Genomic DNA, 26,330 nt, shown 5'->3' on the forward strand with positions numbered 1-26,330 from the left:
TCTGCACAGGCTGCCCGAGTGCTGGGGACCACCTTAGGTCCCTGAGAGGGGACACAGGCTCTGGGCCCAGAGCTGCTTGAAGTCCCCTCCCAAACCCCTCGGCTCTCTGGCAACAGGTCACAGTCAGGGGAGCAGGGCAGAGGCATGGGGGGGGGCGAAGATCAGACTGGGCTGTGCCTCTCAATTCTGCTCCCCAGGAAGGCAGCCCCTTCTTCGAGGAATGACATTCAAGCAGCCGGCCTTCCCGTCCACGGCAAGTCGGCCCGTGTCTCTGGCTATCACTCTGAAAACCTCAGCCCTAGAGCAGCCACCTCGGAAGCCGCTCACGTCTCAGCTCTGAAACAGCAAACTCTGTGCCCAATTGCCTCCCGATCCCTTCAAACACTCCTGGAGAGGGAAAAAAAGCTGTTTAAGTTCACGCCTGTCATTAAAATCTGTAGACATGTGGACCCAGAGTGGGTCCCCCGCGGTCAGGACACAGAGGTGTGACCGCGTGCACCTCACACGCACTCCTGCACCAGCTCAAACACGCACGCAGGCGCACGCGCTCACGTGCACAGTCACACAGCCGCACGCAGGCGCACGCAGGGCCCCGCGTTCACGGGCACACACACACACACACGCGCGTGCATGCGTACGTGTGGGTGGGTGGGAGCGGCCACTGCCGAAGCGCTGGTGTGCTGTCCGCACTGCAGGCCGAGCCTCTTCATCGCTTCCCAGCGGCTCACGAGGAAGGGTTCTTATGCCCAAAGCTCCGGGCCGGTGGACTTCCAGCTGGGGGTCGATTCTTAAATGACTACATTCTACAGATTTTAAGTTTGGGCCCGCGGATGATCGGAGGGGTGGGCTTCTTCCCGTTCACAGCCCTCAGCAGCCAGGCTCCTGGGCTGAAAAGAAACCCCGCACAGGGGCCTGTGGACGGGAATCGCCCTGCTGCGGAAAGTGGGGATTTGCTGTCCTCTGCCGGGGATGCCGCCTCCAGCTTGGTTTTTCTGCTGCCTAGGGAGGCGGCTGCCCACGTCCTGGGACCCCTTCTGGGAGGACAAAGCTTTGGGGCCTACAGCCTGGACGTCCCCAGGGACCTCCGTCCAGCCCTTGGCTTGACCTTAGTGACAAGCTGGAGCTCAGGGTGCCCTTGAGGCTGTGGTGGAGGCGTGAGCGGGGTTGGTGTCTCTGAGGCCATAGGCGAGCATCTGGCAGGGCCTGTCCCCCAGCTCTGGTGGTTCTGTGACAGTTAGTGACATGCCCAGGCTTGTGGAAGCATCACCGGATTGGCCTCAGCTTCGTGTTCATGCGACACTGTCCTGTGTATCTGTGTCCCGTCTTCTAAGGCCACCAGTCCTACTGGATCAGGTCCTGGTGACCTCATCCTGACCACGCCCATCTGCAGCTTCCATATGTCCACTCAAGTGCCACTCCGAGGGTCAGGACTTCAGCGCGTGGCCTCTGCGGGGACACAGGTCAACCCTGCAGAGTGCCCGAGTGGGGCTCTTTGTGGCCTGCCCTGTTCTGGCGTGAGCAGTGAGTGACCCTTAGGGACCCTCCCTGCCCGGCGTACTTCAGGCCCAGCCCAGGTCCTGGGCCTGGTGCTGGGCTCAGGGCCGGGAACTCAGCCGGGGTGAGAGGAGAGCTTGCTGTGCTCCAGCCCTGCGTTCCACTGGATGTGATGATGGCAGCTTCCGTGTGACCGGAGGACCGGGCGGTGGAGGAAGCTGGTGGTAGGATGGGTGGGCAGCCCCTGTGGAGGTGGCACCAAGGAGAAAGGGGCTGAGGCTCGGGGAGAAGCCACAAAGGTGAAGGCCCAGAGCAGGAAGGAGGTGGCTGCAGGGGACAGAACGGAGGCTATGTGGGCAAGGCCGCCACCCCAGCCTGTCTGCTCTTCCCCTGGAGGAGGCGGCCTTGGGCATGGCCTGGGGGTCCAGGTGCCCAGCAGATGGTGAGCCGAGTGGCTCGGAGACGTTGGTGGTCGGTGGCAGGCTCTGAGTTAGCATCAAGGACATGGGACACATGGAGGGGCTGCAGCATGGTGGGTGCAGCTGGGTGGACAAGGGATCCAGCTGCGGGGGGCCTGGTGTTGGGGGCGGCAAGCTGGCCCAGGACGAATAAAGGAAGGAGGGAAGGTTGGGAGGTTTCCTTCTTTCTCTCTGCTTGGGAGGCAGCTCTTCCCAGACTCCGAAGTGCAGGCCCCTGAGGAGTTTCACGTCTTGAAAAGAGGAAGAAGAGACACATGACTTTATTCGGTTTCCAGAATCTTGGGGATGCCGAAGCCATGGTGGGGCCGCCATCTCTCATGGGCACAGCTGGCAGTTGCCAGAGTGGCTGGCGGTGAGGAAGGAAAGTAGGCATCTCCTAACGAAGTCATCAGTTGACTCAGTCCCGTCCGAGACCCCGCCTGCCACACCTGCCCCTGGCCTGTCCCCGCCACCCGTGTCTCAGCTTAGGAGGCTAAGTGATTGCAAGGTGACGTTGGCACTCGTGTTCTTTTTTGGATGCACCAGCAGCCTGTGGAAGTTCCCGGGCCATGGACTGAACGGAGTTGAAGCTTTGAACTTCACCACAGCTGTGGCAACCCAGATCCTTCACCCACTGTGTCGGGCCAAGGATTGAACCTGCACCTCAGCAGGGACCCACACTGCTGCAGAGACAATGCCGGATCCTTGACCTGCGGCACCACAGCGGGAACGCTGAAGGTAGCATTCTTGCCGAAAGTGCGGGTTTTCCTGGGGTCCCTGAACGCCGCATTGGAGAGGCTTTATGGAGATGTTTTGATGACCCATGGAGCCGTGGATGGGAAGGAAGCCCACACCGATTCCGGCCTCAGTGGGGAGAAAGCCACAGGGGAAACTCTGCAGTAGAAACTGATTCTAGGCCAGAGCAGGTCTAGTTTTGAGTCAAGAAACTGAGAGATGACAGTGACGGAATGGATGAGGTCAGTGAACTCCCAAATTCATGATAAAAAGGGACTACGTATTATGCTGATGCAGTGGCAGCTACAAAGAGAACGAAGGCAAATGAAATGGCAAAAAGCGAGGAAGGTGGGAAGAAGCCAGATGTGCCCAATTGTACACTAAGTGCGAATGGCCTGACTCCCTCTGTTAAAAGGCAGAGACTGGCAGAGGGTTTTCCAATCCATTGTTGGGAGGAATTCCGTTGCGCGCCCTGGTAGTGACCGTTGAGAAACGAAGAGACGGCCAAAGCGATGCCAGGCCGGGGCACACACGAGGAAATCACGAAAGCGGGGCAGACGGCATCGGGGTCAGTGCCGAGACCAGCGGGACAAGGCACCGTTTCCAGGGGAGACACAACCACAAGCTTTTATGCGCCAGAGAACGTGACACACCACGTAAAGCAAAAGCTCCTGGAACCGCGAGGGTCGGATACGCTCCTCAGAGGATCGATGCCTCGCTCTCAGGATGGGGCTTTTCTAGCAGCTGGAGGATAAGTGAAGGCGTGGACGGTCACATGTCGCGATTATGAGCAATTTCAGATTCTAACGGTAGCCCAAACGCTCCCCGTTATCTACAGCCATGGAAGAAGCATCCCCGAATCTGGCTCCTCCAACACCCGTCAGCGGCGCTCGCCCTTTGCAGGGTGGGCCAGGCCCCGTGGGGACGCTCCCCTCTGCCCTGCCTGGAGCCGGCTGGGGCTGCAGGCCCCGCTTCGAGGACGGTGAGCCGCACGGGAGGGGGCCTCCTCCCCGGGGCTGTGTGGCTCCCTCACGGTTCAGTTCCAGAGGCGGGAGGCGGACAGGCCTAGGGACTGTCGCTTGGTCCCTGTCTGCTGCTCTAGCCCTCCAGAGCCGGGAGGTGGTGGGAGGGGTGCCCAACACTCCCAGGACCGCGGTTCTAAGCCGGCCCTAGAGTTGGAGCCCAATAACCAAGATGTTTTATCTCGGCACGCCGGGGGCCGCTTGGAAAGCCAATCAGTTTACGTGGCCGTGAAACCACTCAAGACGCTTTGAAAACTTGCGATCCTCCGATGGAAGCCCAGTCCATTAGAAGTAAAGGCTTGCAGAGGTACCCAGGCTTAGCTCTCTGGGCATTAACGCTCCTAAGTGACCGTCAGGCAGAGGAGGCCCCAGTGGAGGGTGCAGGCCGAGGGCCGTGAGACAGGCAGCCCCTCTGCCCGCAGGGGCCCGCCCCCGGGCCCAGCACCCCTGGGGACATCTGTCGTTTTCATGCCGTTGCCAGTGGCTTCGTTGCATTTACAAGTGTCCTCCCTACAGGACGGTTGAAATTCGCTCGTGAAAAGCAGAGGACAATACAGTAACATAGAGAGATAGCATTTTGTATAAATGCGCAGGCACACACAGTTACCAAAAGCCTCTGGCTGCCGCCCTCTGCCAGGCACTCCAGGGTGGGGGGATGGGCCGGCTTTGCTTCATCAGAACCTGCTGAGCCCCGTGCTGGGCTCGGAGCAGACTGCCGGCCCCGGGGCCCTCCTCCCGCTGCATCGGCCTCCCCCACGCTGGCCGGGTGTCGGGCTTGAGCTGGAGACACCCGGGTGGGAGGGGAGCCAGTGGCACGCGGGCGCCCTGCGTCACTGACATGGGCCTGGGGCGGCGAGCTGGGTCCCCGGGCTGGAGGCGCCTCATGAAGCGCACGAGTCTCCTGTAACCCCAGTTGGCCAAGGCAGGGCACGGGCACCGTCTGCCTGCGTGATAGCCGGGTGACCACGGGCCACTCTCCCCTCTGCGGCTGGGTGGCCTTTATTCAGAAGGTCTCGGGGGTGGGGAGGGCTGTGCTGGGCTGGGCTGAGTGCTGCTACCTGGGGAGGGACACATACGCTTAGGCCGGGGGACAGAAAGGGTTCATGGCACGTGGGTGTGGATGCCAGTCAGGAAGGGACAGGGACGCTGACGCACGGAGGGATGGGGTGGCTGACCCAGGTCCCAACCCCTGGTGTTTAGTGGCCCTGGAGGTCGCCATCCCGTGGGAGAGGGCAGGCTCTCGCGCCCGGCCTGCCCTCTGTCCTAGCCTGGATGTCCCTTGGGCAGCAGGGCCACCCCTCGGGCTCCCAGTGCCTGCCCTTGGGCCACACGGAGCAGGGAGTAGACCCTGTCAGGGCTACCTCGGGCTGCTGGGACCTGAGGTGGGGTGCTCGGGGCCCAGGGTCAAATTGTCAGTTGCATATGTGGGGGGGCCGTGGCACTGAGGGGGCGCAGCCAAGCAGAGGGCCTCCCCACGGGGAAAGGGGAGTTGGCCGGGGAGAGGGGGCGGTGATCAGTTCCCTAGCAGAGTCCTGGCCGGGCAGGATCCCAGCCCCACGCTGGCCTCTCCGCCTCCTGCCCCACGCCGGGCAGCTGGGCTGGGGGCTGCTGTTCCACGGGCGGCCAGTGTTCACTGTGGGCCGGGGGGGGGCCAGCTGTGCCCAGCACATGTCACCGGGAAGCCCTGGCCCTCCCTACGGGTGCGTGGCTGGGAGCAGCTGGCCACAGGCAGCCCCCGAACAAAGGGCCTTTGAGCAGCCTGCACGCCTGCTGCTGCCCTCCGGCCAGCTGACCCTCCCGGGAACGCCGAGACCGGCTCCCTCTGTGGCTTACTGGGTCCCACGTGGAGGTGGAACAGCTGGCCCCAGAGCCGCCGACCGGGACCACAGCCCCCGCGGGAACACCTCCAGCCAGGGCAGGGCGGCCCCCACATCTTCCAGAGACCTCACCCCGGTCACCTGTGCCCTGGCCCTGGTAGGAGGCATGGTCTGGCCCCCCTGTCCCCCAGCCCCCGCCCCCTTCTGTCTGGTGAAATCCTGTTTACTCAGGAAAGCACAGGTGTCCTTCTCACCAAGGAAGCCTTCCAGGGGACCGACAGTTCCTGCAAAGCGTCCCCGGCTCTGTCCCTGTGTTGGTCACGTCTGGCGTCCACAGGGCCGTCTGGGAGGGCGCTGCGCCTTTTTTCGTCCTTGACCCCAAATCCCGCTTTCAGTTGCCCCGGCTTTGCCATCCCACAAACCCCAATTCCCTACAGTTCATCTTCCAACTCCCTTTAAAATTGATTTTCCATTAGAAAGATACTAGGGCCGTGACCTCTGAGCACAGGTGAGGGGCGGGCACTGTGAGGCTCCCTTTATTGCTCAGCAAAAGAAAGAGAATTTTTCCTCCGGCTCTGAGCACGGGCGCTTCGAGGGCTTAACCACCCTGTCGCGCCCCCTGTCACCTGGGGGCACGTCTCCGCGGGGATGTGTTCCCAGGGCGTCTGAATCAGACACAGTCTTCCTGGGGACGAGGCGGATTCAGGAGCCACCGTAGAGGGCAGAGCCCATGAGCCACCTCGTGGCCCTTCCTCCGTCTGGGGGCGGGGGGAGCGGCGGGGCCACGGGGATTACGACACGGCCAAGGAATCCGCCGCCTCCCCCCGTGCCCGGGCCTGGAGGCCCAGATAAGCACCTGTTTTTCTAACCCTTTATTTGACTTGGGATTTGCAGATCTGCCGTCGGCCACAGTTACCCCGAAACACCGAAGGCAGGCGGGGCTGTGCCCCCGACCTTGGGCCAGTAGGGGTCCCAGCGCCTCTCTGCGCAGTGGCGGGGCGACCTCATGGAGGGCGAGGCCCCAGGCGGTGCTCAGCTCAGCCCCGCGCCTTTTGCCTCCGGGGCTTAGGGAGCCGCCCGGGTCCAGCCTGGCCTGGACTCTGCGCCCACATGGCATGCAGGCCCCTGCCGGGCTGGGTTTGCTGGTTTAGCAGGAAACTAATAGCGGGTCGAGGATGCTGAGCCCGAGGCTCAGGGCGCTGTGAGGCCGCGTGTTTCCGCCCAGAAGGGCATCCAGGGCAGAGGCCTGGCTGCAGAGCGCCCGGGGCATGGGGCCTCTGTTGTGACAAAACGCACCTCCTCTGCGGGTGACCATTTCATGCACAAACAACGCTGGGCAGAGCCCCCACCTCTGTCTGGTCCCAGAGCTTCATCATCGCCCCCAAAGGGTGCCCCTCAGCGGCTGCTCCCTCCCAGCCCCTGGCAGGCACCGATAAGCCTTCTTTTTATTAAAACTGTGATGGAACACGTAGAACACAAAACTTAGCATCTTGACCCCTTTTAAGTCCACGGTTCCGCGGTGCGACTCTTGAGGAAATCTCACACTGCCATCTCCAGAACTTTCTATCTTTCCAAACAGAGACTGTCCCTGTTAAACATGCTGCCCCCCCCTCTGCTTCCTGCCTCCATGGATTTGACGCCTCTTGGGACCTCCTTTGAGTAAAATCTTGCAGGATCTGTGCCTCTGTGACTGGCATCTTTCCCTGAACACTCTGTCCCCAGGGTCCGTCCACGCTGCGGCCTGAGTCAGGGTTTCCTTCCTTTTGAAGGCTGAGTAATATTCCACTGTGTGGATGGACCACGTTTCGGGTCACCCTCATCCCTGGATGGACACCGGGGCTGCTTCCACCTGCCGGTGGGTGTGGAGATGCGGCCGTGAACGTGCGCGTGCAGATATCTTTGCGATCCTGCCTTCGGTTTTTCTGGGGCTACCCCGGCAGTGGGGCCGCCGGATCACATGTGCTCCTGTTCTTAGTGTTTGGAGGCACCTCTGCATGGTTCCCGCTGTGGCAGCACGCTTTCCACCCGCACCAGCAGCCCACAACGTTCCAGGCTCCCCACATCCTCGCCAGCACGTGTCACTGCGTTTCCCCGGGAGGAGCCACCCAGAAGGGTCTTCGGGGCTGTGCCACTGTGGTTTTGGTCGCGTCTGCCCCGTGGTTGGTGATGCTGAGTCTCGTTGATGTGCCTGCTGACTGTAGGTCTTCTCTAGACACCTGCCCATTCCAGCTTCGTACCCATTTTTAGTTGAGTCGTTTGTTGGGACCTTTGTAAAAAACAATTCTAAGTTAGCCGAATAACGCAGCCAAGAGCTGCCCCCCACACCTGCTGCTCGTGAGACACGTGGGGAGCCTACGGTCTGCTCCGGCTTCCTGCACCGAAACCCCAGGGAGGAGGGGCACGGCCTCCGGATGGGGGGCTCGATGGCGGCTTCGACGCAGCCCTTCCCGGGGCGGGGGCTCTCGGCATCTCAGCGGCTGGCCGGCGCAGAGGCCCTGGTCCATGAGGCCGGCTGCAGCTGGGAGGCGACCTTGCTTTGCCTGAGGGACAGGGGCCCGGTGGGAGGGGGCCCTTTGCCCCTCTGCTGACTGAGGTCTTAGCCGAGATCCCTGACCCCAGGACGGCCCCTCTCCCCATATCTGTGGGGCAGAGCTCAGGGCCGTGCTCCGGCCGGCATCCTTGACCCCTGCTCGCAGCCGGGCAGGCAGGCCTCACGTGGTGCTCTCGCAGACAGGGGCCTCTGGCCGCCTCCGTTATCAGCGGAGAAGTCAGGTGTAGGGGGTGGGCGCTCCCGGGTGTTGTGGGTGCCTGAGCTGGACGGACAAGGGTGTAAGGACCTGGCGGGGGTGGGGGGCTGGAAGGACAGGGTCCCAGACCCGGAGCCCTCAGGACCAGGTGGGGGGATCTCGGGGGGCCAGGGTGAGCCCTGACCCTTCATGTGGGCAGGGGGCAGCCAGGGCAGTGGCTTGAGCAGGGGGCGTGGGGGAACTGAGCAGAGCAGTTGGCAGGCTCTGGGGGGAGCTTAGTACTCTTTGGTTCCCCAGAGCCTGCTTAGGGCCACAGGCGTGCCCCGGCTGGGGATGGGGGTGCAGGGGACTCAGGGCAGGGAGGGGGGCTGGGGCAGGGGAGGGGGGAGGTCATTCTTCTGGGGCCGGATCACTGAGGCTGGAGGCTGGCCTCCCTTTCACTGGAGCTTAGAGGACGCAGCCCTGCAATTCCATGAGCCTGCTTTGGACGGGGGTGTTGTCCCCTGAACCAGGGGTGGCCCCACGAGATGACTTAGGGGTCAGGCCTCCTGCAGGCTCTCTCCCCACCCCACCCACCCACACAGGGCAGTTGAGCCCACCCAGAGCCTCCGCAGCAGCCTCCAGCCCAGAGCAGCCAGGGCCCCTCTGCTGAAAAAATTCCGGAACCCCCGTTGGTCCAGAACTTCGGGCCAGCCTGTCTGGCCCCCAGTCAGTGGACAGGTGGCTCCAGGAGACGGCGGTGGGCTGGGCTGGCCAGGAAACCTGCCCCCAGGGGTCCCAGGGAATGCGGTCCAGTCCTGAGGTCCAGGCCAGGGCTTGGCCCCTGGAGCCATCCCGCCCAGTGCTCACAGCTGCCGCTGGTGGTGACCGTCTTGTCTCTGAGCAAATGCTTGTGCCCACTGCCCCAGGCTCTTTCCTGGCCCAGCACACCGGCAGTGCCCCAGGCCAGGCCCTGGGCTCAGAGACACGGTGAGTGCCCCATGCGGCCCGCCAGGCCTCAAGCTGAATCTGGATTCGAACAGGCTTTGGGGATTAGCGTTGTTTTAAGCATTCCCTCACCTCCCCTCTAGAGGGGGTTCCCGGGGCTACAGGCCACCAGCCCCAGGAGGGCAGGGGTGGCTCTGAGCATGAGGCCGGGATAATTCGGGGTGGGGGGAGGGGCCTTCCCAGTCGCTACTTACTGACCTGAAGGTCTGGCGTAAGACCGCCCTGGAGCTAAGATGCTACCCTACCGTTGTGAGACTTCACCACTTCAGGTGCCCTTAAGGCGTAACTGGAGAAGCATTTTAAGTAACTTTTTAGAAAGTGCATCAAAGTAAGAAAAAGACCTGCCAAGGACGGATCAGCCCAATGGCGTGTAGACTCGCAGAGCTGCTTGGAGGCTCCGGGGGCTGCTCTTTGGTGGTGATGGGGTTCTGCCCCCCTGGGGCCGTCAGTGGTCCTGAGCGCTCCTCTCTGAAGATGCCAGCACTGGCGTCTCAGCTCTGGGGACCCAGAGGCGGTGGCTCTGCGGCCCTTGTCAGGACGGCCAAACGCTGGAAGCCGACCCCCCACCCCGCCTCCGTTCTCGGTGAGGGCCTCGCCATCCTCTGCTCCTCACGCCCCTGAGAACCGGCCCGACGGGAATCTCGGAAACACATGCACAAGACGGAGCCCTTGAACCAGGGAGCCCTGGGCCGCTCTTTGGTCGGACGGCTTATTTGTTCTTTCGTTCACTCAGCGGGTCGGCGTCCACAGCCGGCCAGGGGAGGGGGGGGCGGTGCGCATGGCCCTGCCCTGCCGGGCTCAGCCACCCTCCAGCCGAGGCTGCCGCCCCCAGAACTGAGGGCCGAGGTGGCACCGGCACTCCCCCGTGAGGCCCCAGAGCCTGAGCGTCCACGCCCCTCCCTCTCCACCGCCCCCCACCCTGAACTCCACATTGCAAACCAAGAACTTTTCTTGCAAACGGAAAGCCGTAAATTTTCCCATATTTTCTCCCATTTTTCCCAAGCTTGCCCCAGACACCGGCTGATAGTATCAGCATTTTATCCTAATTCTGGATACTTGGGAATCAGTGGGCGGCATCCGGGGGTATCCGGCGGCCCCCTCGCGGTGGACTGCCTGGTGGGGCCGGCGGAGGTCAGGCATGGGAGCAGGGCCTGCCACCGTCACCCGGTGGAGGCAGAAATCCCCTGCCGGGGCCGGGTTCCCTGGGGAAGGGGGGACAGGGCCGGGCAGCCGCCGGCAGCGAGCTGACGGCAACCCCTGGTCCACCCGTGCTGTAGCCTGTGACAGCCTGGCCTTCGTTTGTGAGGCTGAGGAATGCTCCGTTCCGTGGATGGATCGCATCTTGCCTTGGCTACTCAGGGTCCCTTGAGATTCCGTGTGAATGCGAGAGGCTTTTCTATTTCTGGGGGAAAAAAATGTCACCAGGGCTTTGAGAGGGATCGCCTTGCATCCGCAGATCACACCGAGTGGCGGCGACCTCTTACCTCCGTCCAGTCTTCCAGTCCCTGCGCAGGGACGTGGCTCCGTGTATGTGTCATCCCTCTTTCCCCTGAGCGGCATTTCTCAGTTCGCCTCGTGCAAGTCTTCTGCCTCCTGAGCGAATGCCTGAGTCCTCTGCTCCGTCTGCTACCCATGCACATGGAGTTGCTTCGTCTCCTTTCCAGGTTGCTTACGGTTTGGTTTGTGTACAGACGTGCAGCTGCCTTTTGTGATCAGTTTTGCGCCCCTTCCTCTGTTGAACTAACGTATTAGCTTGAGCGGGTTTTTTGCGTGGACTCTTCAGGGCTCCTCACACGTAAGATTGTATCATCTCTGAGCGGCGATCATTTTACTTCTTTCCAATTTGGAAGCCTTTTCTTTCTCTTTGGTGCCTACTTGCTCTGGCTGAGACTTCCGTCCTGTGTGGAATGGACGGGGTGGGAGTGGGCATCCTTGCCTTGGTCCCAATCTTACAGGAAAAGTTCCCAGGATCGGACAGGCTGTCGGCCGTGGGGCTTTCGCCTGTGGCACTCATCGCACGGAGGTGGCTGGCCTCTGTTCCCAGTGTGTTTACTGTTCTTATCACAGAAGGTGCTGCATCTTGTCAAATGCTTTTTCTGCATCTGTCGTCATTGTGAGATCGTCTGATTTTTTTCCCTTCCTTCGGTTCATGAGATCCATTGTATTGGTTGATTTTCGTGTATTGAACTATCCTTGCATTCCAGGTCTAAATCCTACTGGGTCATAGTGTCTGATCTTTTTGCGGGGATGCTGAATGCGGCCGTGGACCTGGGCTTGGGATGCAGGCCTGTCCAGGGGGACGAGGCTGCCGACCAGGGCCCAGGCCCCTTCTGCGGCCGCATCTCAGCAGAGGCTCCGGGTGCGGGGCCCGCCCTGGTCTCGGCAGGTGGCAGAGCCTGGCCACGAGGTGAGCGCGAGCCCCTCTGTCCCCACAGGAGATCGTCCTGGTCGTGTTCTTCGGGACGGAGTACGCGGTCCGCCTCTGGTCAGCGGGCTGCCGCAGCAAGTACGTGGGCATCTGGGGCCGGCTGCGCTTCGCCCGGAAGCCTATCTCCATCATTGGTGAGTCACACCTGGCCCAGGAGGAACCCCCCCCACCCCAAGATGTCCAGGCAGGGACCAGACACCCTCCCTGGGAAGGAGGTCGGGCAGCTGGACCCCCGTCAGGAGCACCACCAAGCAGAGGACCCCTGGGGGCTGGGAGACCCCCAGACTCTTCCAACTGTGACGGGGCAGGACCCCAAGGCCAGCAGCCCCGGGGTGTCCCTGCCGTCAGCAGCCTGCAAGCCAGGGTGGGGGAGGTGGGGTCGGTGGCCTCTGTGCATGCCTGGGACAGAGCCCATCTCCACATCCCCTTTGCTGGGCCCCATGCCACGTGACTGCCAGGCACCTTGCTGGTATCCAGCTGCCTGGCTGGTGACAGTGGTGCTGTCCCCTGCAGACCTCATCGTGGTGGTGGCCTCCATGGTTGTCCTCTGCGTGGGCTCCAAAGGCCAGGTGTTCGCCACCTCAGCCATCAGGTACGCGGGGCTGCAGGCTCCCGTGTGGGCTGAGTGCGGCGGGGCCGTGTGCTGGGTGGGGGCGCAGCCCCAGGGCACTCACAGAGTTGGGGTTCAAGACCCAGCACGAGCACTTAAGCGCCTCGGGGACTCAGGCTGGGACCAGACCGTCTGGGGACCTCTGTCTGCTCATCCGGGGGCTGCGGGAGCCTGGGGCCACCCCCGCCCTGACCCTGAGCCTCGGGAGGGTGGGGGAGGGCTGCTGGCGGGGGGCTCAGGGTGGCCTGGGTGGACGCAGCGGCCGCTCCTCCGCAGGGGCATCCGCTTCCTCCAGATCCTGCGGATGCTGCACGTCGACCGCCAGGGGGGCACCTGGAGGCTGCTGGGCTCCGTGGTCTTCATCCACCGCCAGGTGGGTGCTCCGGGGGAGGACAGGGTCTGGGCCGGTGTCCCCGCCCTGCCGGGCTGACCGTGTGTCCCCCTGTCCCTCCTGCGGGATGGGACAGGAGGCAGAGATGCAGCTCAGAAAAGGGTCCGGGAAGCTCAGATCCACAGCTGGGCGGGTTGCAAACAGCTCCCAGAAGGCGCAGTCTCCACGGGGCCAGCGGTTCGCCTCCTCTGTGGGGGAGACTGGCGGCAGATGGGCTGGCAGGTGGGGGGTCCGCCCAGGGCGCTGGCTGCAGGGGTGCGAGGCCCAACCTGCCTGTTTATGAGTCGCAAAAACGAGGGAGTCCTCCAAGTCTGATGTCCGCCCTGGCAGACTTCTGGTGAACGTTGGAACCTGCAGCCACGGGCCTGCAGGGGCTGGGGTGTCCGTGCCGGTGCGTCCGCGAGACCGGGGCGCCCGCGCCGGGCTGACCCCACCCCGCTGGCCGCTCCCGCAGGAGCTGATCACCACGCTGTACATCGGCTTCCTGGGCCTCATCTTCTCCTCCTACTTCGTGTACCTGGCCGAGAAGGACGCTGTCAATGAGTCCGGCCAAGTGGAGTTCGGCAGCTACGCGGACGCCCTGTGGTGGGGGGTGGTAAGTCGGGACCTTTGGGCGGGCAGGTGGCATCGGGACCATGGGGCCCCAGCCTCGGGCCTGGGGCTCTGGTGTCTCACCTTGGGCCTCGAGACCCTCCGCCCCCTGACCCCCAGGCTTGCAGCCCTGCCGACAGCAGCTTTGTGGTTCACCGAGCGGCCGGCACAGGGCTCCACACACAGAAGGGCCCCGCGCCGGCCGCAGGGCCCCCAAGGTCCCTGCCCTGAGGTCCTTAGAGCTTTGATCTTGGAACTTGCCTTTTGTAAGGGACGTCCGAGGGGACACCAGGGAGTGTGCAGGGGGTCCGTATTGGGGCCGCACCCCCAGCCTGGTTCCCTGCCTGAGACCCCGGCCTGCCTGCGCCTGCCCCGTGAGTGTCCCTGTGCCAAGGAGCATGGCGCTGCAGGGCAGAGAAATATGTGACAGGTGGGAGACCCAGGAGGAGGAAAGTGCCCCACGTTTTGACGGAGCATCAGGCCTGCGGATTCTGTAGCTGGCCCTGGGCAGCCGTGGCGTAGAACGGCCCCGGGTTCCGCCTTGGGGGTGGAGGCTCTCGGCTGTGAAGCTGGGCTCCTGGGGCTGCTGTGTCCGCTCCTGCAAGCTCCCAGCACCCCGGCTCAGCCTGAATGTGGCCTGGACCATGGGCTGGGTGGCTGGAGGCTCTCCCAGCTGCCAGCCTGCAGGAGGGGTGGACAAAGGCGAACGGTCCCACGGGCAGGCGGGACTCTCTGCTGCGTGGGGGGGGGGTCAAGCGCCTCTTTTCAGGAAATCCGGCTTGAGGTGGAGGAGGGAGACGTGCGGGGGCCACTCAGACTTGCCGCGGGTGGTTGCAGGGGCCGAGCCAGCAGCAGCCGTCTGGGCTGCGTGCTCCCCGCAGTGTCACGGGCGTCTGGGCCTCAGGGGACAGAAGGTGCTCCCTCACCACACCCTCCATCGGCCTTGAGGGAGGAAGGTCCTGGGCTCCTTCCTAGGCACAGGGTGACTGGCAGCCCCCTGGCCAGGCACACAGCACATGGGGGCCAGGGGCAGCCCAGACCCTCAGGTGGGGGGCAGGGGTGCCCACCAGAATGCCCACTCCGACGCTGCCTCTGGGCCGTGGCCCTGTGGGTGCACCTGGGTGCCCAGACCTGATGCTCAGGAGGGCCTAGAACAGCCCGAGCAGCCTGGCCCTGGCGGGAGCCTCTTCAGGCAGGGCTGGGGTGTGGGGGCTGGGGGTGGGCTGACGTACGGGCTCACTCAGCCCGGGGTGCGGGGAGCCTCATCCCGCACAAGGTATTCTTGGAGCCTGGGGCAGCACGGGGTCCAGGGGCCCTGGGTCCAGGCAGTGTCTGCACCCGACCTGTTTCCCTCCCTCGCCCACTCCCCGGGTTCCCCCCGCTGCAGGGAGCCCCATCCAGCTGTGTCTCCCCAGGCAGGCACGTGCCCCACCTCCCACCCCCGCCCCTGTGAGACCGACAGGGCTCCTGACGTTCGCTGAGTCAGCCTTTTTTTCTGGAAGCTTGAGCCGTGCCAGGCTGCTCAGGGGAGGTGAGGACGTGCTGACCCAGCTCCGAGTTGGGGAAGGCCCCGGTTCTAGCCTCTGCCCGTCCTCCTGCAGGCCATGCCCCCATAGGCTAGGTGTGGCAGGCCCCAGCAGGTTTGGCAGGAGGGCTTGGCCCTGGCAGGGAGCTCGCTGTGGTGGGTGGAGGGGACGTGTCCTGGTGACAGGCCGGCCCTTGGAAGGACAGGCTGCCCAGGGCCAGGAGGAATCCTGGGGGGCGGCTGGCGGGGCAGGAAGCCCGTGGGTGATGGCCCGCGGCTCGGCTGATAAGTGGTGCCCGGCCTTGGCACTGGCCTGCTGCCTTCCCGGCCGCTCTGAGCTGCTGCCCGGCCCGGCCCCTGTGAGCGGCGCTCCCACTCGCACACCTGTGCAAACATCCGCCCGCCGGCCGGGAAAACGGGCTCTTTGTGCCCAGCTTGGCACCAATGCCCTGGCCTCGCCGTCAGCTGCAGCCCCGGCCCCGGCCACCGCGGGCCTGGCCTGGCCATTGTTCCCGCCGCTGGGCTCCCGGGCAAACGGCCCCCATGCGTCCGGCGGCCCCTGCAGCTGTCCAGGCAGAGCAGCCGAGGCTTGAGTTATGGGCTGTGCTCATGGCATGTCTGGGACAAACAGCTCAAGACATGCAAGGCAAGGCCAGGCAGCCGGTCGGGGGCTTCGAACCCACTGTGCCCTGCACCGAGCGGTGGCCTTCCCTCCGGGTCCCCTGCCCATCACGCCCTGTGGGTCCCATCGGGGGCAGCAAGCCAGGGCTCTGCTTCCTGGGTGGTGCTGCCATGGGCCCTGGTTGGGGAGGCGCTGCAGGGTCTCCACGCGTGTCTGGCCCAGGCCTTGCCTGCACGCTGTACACCCGACCCACGGGCCTGGGCGGGGCCCGGCAGGAACCGACCAGCTCCTCGGCCACGTGTGTTGTGTGTTGGGCCACGAGTCGTGCCGTCAGCTGTGTTTCCTCCAGGGCACCTTGGGGGTCCTGAGGGGCGTGTAGATGTGCCCTCCGCCGGGCAGGCTGTGGCTGCTGCAGGGGTGGCCCCAGTGTCCTTGGCACCTGGCTCGGCCGGGGTTTGCTGTGCGAGTGGGCGGATGAGTGGATATGTCTGTGGCCCATGGGCCAGCAGGTTCCTTGTCATCCTGGGGCGGCCACAGCAAGTCCCACAGACCGAGTGGCCAAAATGACAGCACCATGTCCTCTCCTGGTTCTGCAGACAGGACTCCGAGATGCAGGTGCTGCAGGTGGGCTCCCAGGAAGCTTGGGGGCGGGGGTGGGGGGGCCTTCCAGCTCTAGGCAGGTGCTTCTGGGCCACGCTGCACCTTCCATCTCTCACCAGGATGCCGGTCAGGGGCGTAGGGCCACCCGAGGAGCCTGGGGCCACTTTGTTTTCAGACTCCTAACCCAGTCACTTCGGGAAAGACCCTCCGTCCTCATAGGCTCACGTCTAAGGGTCTGGGCGGACCTGAATTTCAGGGCCGGCACTTTCGCCCAAGACGGCGCTGTCCCAAGTAGGCCTCGTGAGAGGCCTCTCCCCTCCCCCAGCCTCAGTTTCTAGGCTCAGCATCCGCCCCTTCTTCTCCCCCCCCCCGCCCCCACCAGATGGGGACGCCGACACGGGCGCAGGAGCTCTCCGCTCCCCCGAGTGTGGCGCCCCTCGCCTGGCTGCTGAGGTGTTTGGGGGAGGAGGTAAGACTTTTTTCTTTGCCCTTGGGACAAAACGCGTTTGTGTGTACAAGTGTGAGTGGCGGGAAAAGCAGTTTTTGCAAACACGGGCTCCTCTGTTTCTTGCCTGGGGGTCTCCAAAATCGGGAGGCTGCTGGGCTGTTTACCCCCCGCATCTAAATTTAGAACTTAGAGTGAAAAAGCTAGAAGCCGCCCCTGCATTCAGCCGCCATCTGAAACAGAGGCGGACGCCTGGCCACTGTCCTTAGCTGTGGGGTCCAGCAGGTTCTGGCTTCTCAGGCAGCATGGCCTCCTGGCCGGGGCAGGGGGGCAAGTGGGCCTCTGGGTGAGGACAGGGCTCCCAGACGGTCATGTGCAAGGCCTGTGGGCACTGCTGTGCGGCTGGGCCAGTGTCAGGACCTCCCTTGGACCAGGGGTGCCAGGCTCCCAGCCCTCAGACCCCACGTGGCGGTCCCCTCTTCCTCTGCCTGGACTCTGTGCCAAGCCCAAGCTCAGAGCCATGCAGCTAAGAACAGAGGGTCTGCAGGACCTCAGCCCCTCCCCCCCCCCGGTCCCATCCTGCACCTGTTGACTATTGTATACGAGGCTGAGACCGTGGGCTCTGAGAGCCCAGCCAGAGAAGGGCCTTACCAGCTGGGCTTTGCAGGTCCGTCTCGCTGCACTTACTGCCCACTGACGGCCCTCTGGAGTGATGTCTCGCATGCGCCCAGCAGGCCTGGCGAGGGTGCTGTTTGGGCCTGGTTTTCTCTGGAGGGGGCTTTAGCTCAGGTTATCCAAGGCAAGAGCTTTCCAGCTTTGGCTCGAGGGAGGATAACGCAGTCAGCGTCAGGAGCACAGGGGAACGGGAAGCGGAGGGGTCACACAGTCAGGCCTGTGGGGTGGAGCCGGCCCTGCTCCACCGCTGGCCGGCTGCGTGGCCCCAGGCAGGTTGCCTGGGCTCTCTGGGCACAAGGCGGGTGCAGCTTCCATGAACTGGTAGAGGGCGTCAGCGAGCACAGAAAGCCTGGGGTGCCCGGCGAGGATGCAGGAAAGGCTGGTTGTCCATTGGAGGGGCTGGTGCTGGCCACGGTTCCCTGGGCAGTCCCCAAAGCCCGGCGCCAGGCAGTGACCCTGCAGCAAACCAGTCCACGCTCTGGTGTTCACGGCCGCCGCGGTCCAGGGCCGCCCCTTAGCCCTCCCGTCTGAGGGTCCCGCTCGGCCCCGTCCGCACAGGGCGGTCCCTCTCGGAGCATGTGTGGGTTGGCCCTTCCTGGCCCCCAGGGACCTCCGGTTTCCGGCAGGGCTGGCAGTGGGGCAGAACGGCAGGCCCTTCATCAGGCAGCGCCTGCTCTGCGCGGGGCACTGGGGCGCAGCAGGGGTCAGGTCGCCTTGGTCTCACGCCCTCGGGGTCACGGTCGCGGTCGGTTGTGGTCCGCACACCGCGACTCCCCGGGCGGCAGGAGGGGCCTCCTGAGGAGGTGACCTCTGCACCGAGCCCTCGAGGCAGTCGCCTGGGCCTCCTGAACGAGGGGCCTTGAGCCTGGCTGTACTGTGCGGTGGACGAGGCTTGGAGGGGCCTCCGAGTGGGGCCCTCTCTTCTCCGCCGTCCTTGTCCCCACACCGGTTCCCACGAGCGCAGGCCGGCAGGGCTCCGAGGCTCCACTCGCCTGATGGGGAGCCCTGCGAGAGTTCGTGGGATTTGCTTTTTGCCTCTGGAAAGAAGCCGGCTTATGTGGCAGAGTCCGATCGCTTTTGCTTTTACCCAGAGTTTGCAGGCCTGGCTGGGTCGTTCCCTCCACCCTCGTGTGCCAGTGTCTGTCTGCTTGGCGGCATCTCCCCCTCGACCGCAGTGCTGGGCCAGCTCCTCATACCCTTTGCTGCCCTGAGACAGCCCTGCCCCCACCCGGTTTCCCCTCTGTCCACACCTCTCCCACCCGCCCAGCTGCCCTCTCTCCCTGGCACTGGCCTGCCAGCCTCCTCCAGGCAGGTTGGTGACCCAAGGCTGGCCGAGGCCTGGACCTGCTGGAACGGCAGCTCCCTGCCCTGGCTGTGTCCCCAGCCTCCTGGCGTTGTACTCAGGAGCCCAGGATGTGCCAGTCTTGGTTTGGTGCCTGCTTGGTCACTCAGCACTGGCGAGACCCTGGCCTCAGTTTCACCCTCGGTCAGATGGTCCCGAATTCACAGCGTGGCGAGTTTGCCAAACAGAGGTGCCACCCCTGGTGCCACTTTGGTGCTGTCCTTGTTCCAGTCCTGGCGGCCCCCCCCCACTGGACAGGTGGCCCTGGCCTGTGGAGCGGCTGCAGCTGATGCCACCCTCTGGAGCGGGGCCTCCCTTCGCTTTAGAAGGGGGACATGAAATGGCACCGGCGCCAGCTTCTCAGGACACACCGGCAGCTCTTCTCCCGCCTCGTGTCCCTGGGAATGTGCATGAGGACACGAAGGGGAGACACAGGTGGCGGGGGACGTGCCCCGGGTTTGCGTGCGTGGCTGCCGGGCGGGGGCACCCCGGCCGAGTTGTCTCCCCGAGCTGGTGCCAGGGGCCGTGCAGACCTGGTGCCTGGGTCGCCTGCTGTCGGGCAGCTCTGAGCGCCGAACGCCGGCTGTGAAGGGCCCTTTCCTGAGCTGCTTGGGTCTGTGGATTCGGAAAGACAGCCTGCTCTCTGGGGTCGGGCTGTTTCCTCAAAGAGCTGCAAGGATGTCGTTAACTTGACGCAGGAGGTCTGGGACAGGGTCCGAGAGGCCAGGGGTGTGCCCTGGCGGGGGGGGGGGGGCACCTGGCCGCTTCGTCCCGCTGCCTGGCCAGCAGAGCGCCTCCCAGACGGGCAGGCGAGCACGGGTCCGGCCTCCCGTGCTCCTGTCTGCGAAGGGGGTGGGCACCGTGCCAGCCACACTGCTCTGCCCCCCGCGCCTCCCGGCAGCCCCTTCGCTCTCCCGCCCACATTCATCGCCAGGTGTGAGTTTGGGGGGCATATTAATGTTGACAATTTAAAAGGTCGCCGCACGAGTGGTTTGCCTCGAGGCCTGCGTGTCCTGGCCGCAGACGGGACGGCCCCACTCTCGTCCCCGGGGGTGCCTTCTCAGAGGTCAGCCTGCTGCTCGCTCCCTGCACGGCCGCCGTTCTCAGACTCATGGGTCTTGGGACCCGTCCCCCTCATCCGGGTTTGAAGGCCCCAGGAAGCTTTTGCTTACGTGGCTTGGATCTGTTGACACCCCATTAGAAGAGAGAACTTCGCGATTTAAAGTGGGTCTACCCCAGAAATTCGATGACGTTTTCCAGAAGATGCTGCCCTTCTCGTCCTGCCCTGCCTTTGCCCCGTGCCCAGGCCCTCTGAGGAGGCAGCCACCACCCAGGCCTCACACATGGGGCACAGACCCTCTTGGGGAAGCGGGTGGGGGGCTCTGGGTTCCCAGACCCCCTCTGCTACCTGCCGGCCGTCAGCTTTGCCTGTGGCCCCAGGCTAGTCCGGTCCACCCTGCAGCATGTATGTGTGTGAGGGGTGGGGCCTGGAGAGAGCTGGGCCCTTGTGCCATGTGGGGGCGAGATACGTACACATGTGTGTGCCACGTGGCTGCCTTAGTGCATCTTGGCATGTGCGTGCGGGTACAGAGAGAGCCCTGTCTCCATGTCACCCACGCAGGCGGGCGCCGGGGCACGTGGGCCGGCCTGGCTGCAGGTGGCTTGGCGCACGTGGGACGTGTGTCTGAGGTACCATGACGTTGCGGGGAACTGTTCTGTGCGGCGGCCACAGACGGCAGGACCACAGAGAGTGACGTCCGGGGGGCACTGGGCGGGCGCGGTGGCGACGGGGCCATGGCGCCTGGTCCCGGAGGCGGGAGCGCGTGTGCTTTGATGTGACTCGGGACCCGGACCACAGTCCTGTTTTTGCTCAGGCCTCGGTCCCTCCGGTCTCCCGGGGGCTGCTCACCTCTGCCCCGGGGCTCCCAAGCTGGCGCGTGTGCCTGTCTCTGTCCGCGTGCATGCGTATATGTCCAGCTGGCTGTGCAGCCCCGGCGTCTCCCCCCGGCCCCGACCCAGGGCCTGGGGGGCTCTCCCGGCGGCCCCCACTCCCACTGTCCCAGCACGCGCCCCGTCGGACAGCTCCCCCACGGAGAGGAAGGTTCCCGCTGCGCCTGGTTCTCCGAATACAAGGACACATGAAACATCTGGTGCCCAGGGTGGCGTCAGGAAGTGGCGTGTCATCCGCGGCCGGGCTCTTCGTGGAGGGTGGGCCTCGCCGGGAGCTTCCGGCCTGCTGGGGGCCGGAGCACAGCGACACGGGTGGCCTGAGTGGCAGGCCTCCTCGGGGACAGGGCAGACGTGGGACAGGAGGCCTCCTGGGCTGCATGTCCGGCGGGCTGCCCTCCAGCAGCGCTCAGCTCCCGCCCGCACGCGTGCGTCCTCGGCTGCGTCAAGCGCGGGGACCCCACCCCTCGGCGCTCGGGACAGACTCCGGTCTGGGGGCTCCGGGGCTGGCCTGCTGACCCTGCGCCTCCTCCCCTCAGGTCACCGTCACCACCATCGGCTACGGGGACAAGGTGCCCCAGACGTGGGTGGGGAAGACCATCGCCTCCTGCTTCTCCGTCTTCGCCATCTCCTTCTTCGCGCTCCCGGCGGTAGGTGGTCCTCCAGGCTGGGGGGCGGGCGGGGCCGGCGAGGGACCCTTCCCCCGCCCGGGGCACACGCTGCCCCAGCTCGCCCGCCCCGGGGCCCCTGGTGGCCACTGTCCTCCTGTTTCCGTCCTGTCCCCCCGGTGGGTCCTTGGTGACACATGCAGGCAGTGGCCCGGCTGGTTTCCCAGCAGGTACTGGGTGCAGGCTCATCTCTGGCCCCAGGGTTGGGACTCGGTGCCGCTGGCGGCTACCCCGCGACCACAGACACGGCATCCGTGTGCTTGTGAGGGGGCGTGGCCACGCGCTGTGGCCTGGAGGGGGCTTTGATCCTCGTCCTTCCCAGAAATCATCACCACTGCTCACTCTGTGTGTGTAGGTGTGTAGTAGCCGTGTACACGCATCATGTGTGCATACATACTGCGTGTGCATATGTGTTACACGTCACGTACTGTGTGTCTGCTCGTGTCTGTGTTGTGTATACATGTGTTACGTTGGTGTACAAATCACGTGCATTGGCATGTACACGTGCACGTGTCACATGTGTGATCTGTTGGTCTGTGTGCTGTGTGCATGTTTGCACTGTCTGCGTCGTGTGTGTCCACTGTGTGTGCGTGGCATGTGGCTCTGGCAGAGTGTGTGTTCGCATGTGCATGTATGTAGGACTCGATTCCCCTGTGGACAGGGAGCTGCGCTCGCGATGAGCTGGCCCTTGCACCCCGTGAGCGGCCCGGGGGGCCGCCCGGCTGGGCCAGAGGTGCTGACCTCGTCTGTGGGGCCCGCAGCGCCAACGGTGCCCCGGTGCCCAGCCCGCTGTCAGGCCTGCGGGATGTGAGCCGCGGCCCCTGCTCCTTCCAGGGGATTCTCGGCTCTGGTTTTGCCCTGAAGGTCCAGCAGAAGCAGAGGCAGAAGCACTTCAACCGGCAGATCCCGGCGGCAGCCTCGCTCATCCAGGTGACAGCACCCGGCAAAGGCCCCCCGGTCCCAGGATCGCGGGTGGTGGGAGAGGCCGGAGGCGGGAAGCTCCCCTGGGGTCTCCTCCTCCCAGTCACCCCCGGGCGGGAAGTGCCTGATCTTTACCCACATGCTGCCTGGAGGCTCCCTGAAGCCGAGGGTCCCACACTCGGGCCTCTCAGGGGGGCCCTGCTCCTCCACGGCCCCCTGCCCTGTGCTTCTGGGTCTCCCAGGAAACCCCTGCACTGCGGCTGTCTACACCGGGGGACCCAGTGCACCCCAAGGAGAGGCAGGCGTCCAGGCGTCTTTGCATCGCCGGGGTCCAGGCAGGTGGGGGGGGAGCAGACACACAGGGGTTCGCAGGCAGAGGCCTCCACGTTGTCCGAGCTGCTTGGACAGAGCGTGAGCCTGTGAGCTGCCTGGTGCGGGAAGGGGCCCTGAGCAGGGGAGTGCTGGCCGGCAGGATGCCCGGGGGGCCCGCCGGGACCGGGAGGGGCCCAGGCAGGGAGGGTGGGCTGCGGCTCCATGGGTGGCCCGTCGCTGCTCAGGGGCAGCTGACAGCCCCTCCGTCCGGTTGCAGACGGCGTGGCGGTGCTACGCGGCCGAGAACCCCGACTCCTCCACCTGGAAAATCTACGTCCGGAAGCCCTCGCGGAGCCAGGCTCTGCTCTCCCCCAGCCCCAAGCCCAAGAAGTCTGTCATGGTAACCAGCCCAGCGGCCACCGGGACGGGCACTCCTTAGCGGGAGGGGGGCACCGCGGTGGCCACGGCTCGGGGCCAGGACTTGACCCTGGCACTTCAGCCCAGAGTGGCCCACGGCGGGGTGTTGGTGCCGTTGTGGGTGCTGGAGGTGTGTGCCCTGTGCTGGGCTCCCACCGTCCCCGGGGTCCCCAGGCTCCGGGGCATATAGGACTGGCCGCCCCAAGCCCAGGGCTGTGGGGGCCCAGAGGAAGCGCCCCAGGAAGGGGATGGGTGAGGTCCCAGCTGACTGCTGAGAGAAGGTTCTTGAGAGGGCCTGCTGTTGGGCTTTCTGTGCTGGGCAGGGGGCAGCAGGGGGCCTCACAGTCACAGGACAGGGAGCTCAGTCTGGTAGATGCAGGGCGGTCAGGCTGGGCAGCACTCCTTCCTGGGCCTCGCCCACGCCCACCTCGGGGACACAGCTCTCCCAGGTGCCAGCCACCTCAGAGCTCTTTGCACCTGCTTGTCCTCTCCCAGGTGCCAGCACGGCCTCCGCCTCCTGTCTGCCCCATCCCCTCTCTAAGCCCCGCTGACCACCTGCCCTGGTGTGGCCTGTATGTTTATCTGTTTGCTAGTATTCTGGCCACTTGCCCCCTGGGGCTGTGAGCTCCCAAGGCACTGAGCAGGCCCCCGGTGGCACCCTCGCTGCAGCCCACTGAGCCTGTGTGAGGGTGTGGCCGCTGGGCCCCCGAGCCCCGGTTCCCTGGCAGGCACCTCAAGGGTACTGGTGTGGACGTCCTGGGGCCAGCCTGGGGCCTGGCTGAGGATGCCCAGGAACAGAAGGCTTATTGTCTGGTATTTTAGGTAAAGAAAAAGAAATTCAAACTGGACAAGGACAACGGGCTGAGTCCGGGAGAGAAGATGCTGGCGGTCCCGCAGATCACGTGTGACCTCGCGTCGGAGGAGCAGAGGCCTGACCACTTCTCGGTGGATGGCTGTGACAATTCTGGTGAGAAGCGGGTGGGGACAGGGCCTGAGCTCAGCCAGAGCCCCAGGGCTGGTGGGGCCTCGGGGTGTTCTCATGCCCACACCTCCACAGACCACTCGCTCTGCCCTGCGGATGCCTGCCGTTGCCCCGTGGGCTCCCACTGTCTTCCTGCCACCTGGAGGCATCCTCCTCGGCTCCGGCCTGGCTCTGGGCATCTGGGAGCCGGGTCCTGCTTCGGTCGTGCCGTGCAGCGGGCACCTCAGGTCTGGGAGGGAGGCGAAGGCCGTCCACGCTTGCCCCGTGTTCCAGGTGGAGTGGGGTGGGCATCCTGAGCCAGCCCTGTGTGTGCCCGCAGCTGTCCCTTGCTGGACGCTCGGTGCTTCTGTGCTCTGTCAGTTCTGCGGCCACCCCACCTCTCTTGGGCCCCTTCCCGGCACCCCCAGCATGTTCCGGCATCCATGAGAATGCCGCAGCTTCTAGGTAGCTGTCAGGATGGCGTCCCTGTCGAGCGTGGCGGCGGGTGACAAGCGCCTCCTGTTCCTGACTGTGCTCACGGGCAGCTGACTCGGGCGAGTCCTTGTGTGTCTGGTCACTGCTGGCCGAAGGGCAGAAAGCCTTCCGGAAAGGAGCGGTGGCCTCTCCCGCTCCCAAGGCAGCAGGCATCCTCTTTGGGGGGCTGGGCACCCACCCCGCCGGGCTGCCCGGGGCCTCGTCCCATCCCGTCGGGATTCTGGCCCAGCCACCTCGCCAATGGGCCCTGGGACGCGCACCCCGCCTGCCCGCTGGAATGGGCACAAAGGACAATTGTGCCAACAGCTCCGGATTTGGGGCAGGACCATTGTCGCGATGCAGATGGGAGCTTTCTGCAAATGCTAATGGGCAGGTTGGCGCCGGAGGGGCATCGCTCCCTGCGGCTGAACACGGAGCCGCAGAAGCGATGTGTCCATTCAGCTTGTTGGGCGTTATTAAGCACCGGTGACGCCTGCGGAATATTAACGAGGGAGGAGTGCGGGGAGGTCGGCGCCTTTGTGGAGCGCCCCGCGCTGGGGAGGTTTCCCTGCCGACACGCCGTGTCAGCCCAGCCCAGAGACGCTGGGGCTCTGGAGCCCGAGCTGGCGCCTTGGGCCCTGGGGACCCGAGGGGCCCCCCATCCCTGGGTACCTGATTCTCCCGAGTCCTTCTGCCCAGAGCTCCCGAAGCCTCACGTGGGAGAAGGTGCCAGCCCTGGGCAGGTACCGATGGGGAAAGGCCCGCAGCCCCCGCATGCTGGGCGCGAGCAGCCATGCTAAGGCCTACCACCACCACAGCTCCAGGCCTTGAACCTGGCCCTCACGTGTAGGGGCGTGTTGGGCAAAGTCACCTGTATCCCAGCACATGGCACCTGGCCTCAGCACCCACCTGCTCAGGGCAGCGCCTCCCCACGGCACCTGCCTGCCCACGGCGGTGCCTGCTGCCCCGTTTCCTCTGCCTCAGTGCTTCTGTTTCAGGCTCCAAGCTTCTCTGGGCTCCTGTCCTGTCACCCCCAGGCGCCCGCATCACAGGCAGAGCTGCCTTGCTCATGTGGGCTGCAGAGCTGGTCTCAGCTGCTCGAATCCCAGAAAGGGGCCGTCTTCAGGGAGGGCCCGCTCATGGTGACAGTAGCCTGGGTGGCAGGGTCCCCACTCCTGTAGGCACCAGTCACCTGGGTGCTCGAGCTGTCCTGACACACAGGTGGCCACTCGCCAGGGGCCTGCACTGTGCCAGGCACAGGGGGCTCCCGGCCCCTGAGGGAGGAGATGGGCAGAGCACCGGCCTCTGAGGGACGGGCAGTGACTCGAGCTGGTTGGCCTGGGAGGGCTCCTTGGGGGGCGGTGAGGTCAGGGCTGTGCAGAGCTGGCTGGGGAGCGGGGAGGGCAGAAGCATCTTGGGTGGAGATGTGGGTGACCTGGGCGTGTCATGGGGTCTCTGCGCTGGCAAGGTGGGTGCTGGCTTCGCCCGCCCCTGAGCCCGTGCAGTTTCCATCACTGCCCTTCGTGAGCCTGGAGGCCTTGGGAGAGAAGCGTGACCTGGAGCCCACGGGTGGTGGAAGGCCACGGGAGAGGCAGGGCTCAGCCTCCTGCTCTGCACCGCCACCAGGCGTGGCGTGGCCGGAGTAACGTGCAGGGAGAGGGCAGGGCCCCCAGGCAGGACCCAGCACAGGCCAGTCTGGGGGCCTGTGGTGCCAGTGATCCAGGGGGCCTGGGGAGGAGGAGGAGCTGGAAACCAGCGGAGGGGGCTCTTCAGCTGGAGACCCTATGTGGCGGCGCAGGTCGGGGAGCAGTGGAGGCGGACGGGCCATTTAACCCTCGGGTTGTTTCCAAGGACCACGGGCCGGCCCCATGGAGGGACCCAGCCCACAGGGTCCATGCCTCCCCGGGTCCTCTGACTCACACGCTCAAGACCCACCCCCAGCCTCTCTGCGGGGTGCTACCACCGTCCCCTGCAGCCTCCGCCCAACCCCATGCCCCTGCCTTTCCCGCCACCACGGGCTCTGCCGCCGACCCGGCGTGTCTGGTGGCTTCCACGGGGACCCTGTCCTGCAGCCTCAGCCCATCCTGCCACCTCTCCGCCTCCTCCGCGGGGGCTCCAGCCGCGTGACCTCCTGTTTCGCA

The 26,330-nt window shown here is 64.9% G+C and overlaps 1 protein-coding gene across 2 annotated transcripts in view; it reads left to right on the forward strand.

The window, feature by feature from the left end:
- The window catches only part of KCNQ1 (potassium voltage-gated channel subfamily Q member 1), a 313,788-nt gene that overhangs the window by 73,829 nt on the left and 213,629 nt on the right, over positions 1–26,330 (forward strand). For both annotated transcript variants that reach the window (XM_021082619.1, XM_021082620.1), the window contains exons 3-10: positions 11,696–11,822; positions 12,202–12,280; positions 12,575–12,671; positions 13,144–13,284; positions 20,976–21,086; positions 21,939–22,034; positions 22,615–22,737; positions 23,577–23,721. In XM_021082619.1, the coding sequence (XP_020938278.1) occupies positions 11,696–11,822; positions 12,202–12,280; positions 12,575–12,671; positions 13,144–13,284; positions 20,976–21,086; positions 21,939–22,034; positions 22,615–22,737; positions 23,577–23,721 (919 nt within the window). The remainder of the gene's footprint in view (positions 1–11,695; positions 11,823–12,201; positions 12,281–12,574; positions 12,672–13,143; positions 13,285–20,975; positions 21,087–21,938; positions 22,035–22,614; positions 22,738–23,576; positions 23,722–26,330) is intronic.

This window comes from Sus scrofa, chromosome 2 (genome assembly GCF_000003025.6).
Source record: "Sus scrofa isolate TJ Tabasco breed Duroc chromosome 2, Sscrofa11.1, whole genome shotgun sequence".
In the NCBI taxonomy this organism is placed as follows: domain Eukaryota; kingdom Metazoa; phylum Chordata; class Mammalia; order Artiodactyla; family Suidae; genus Sus; species Sus scrofa.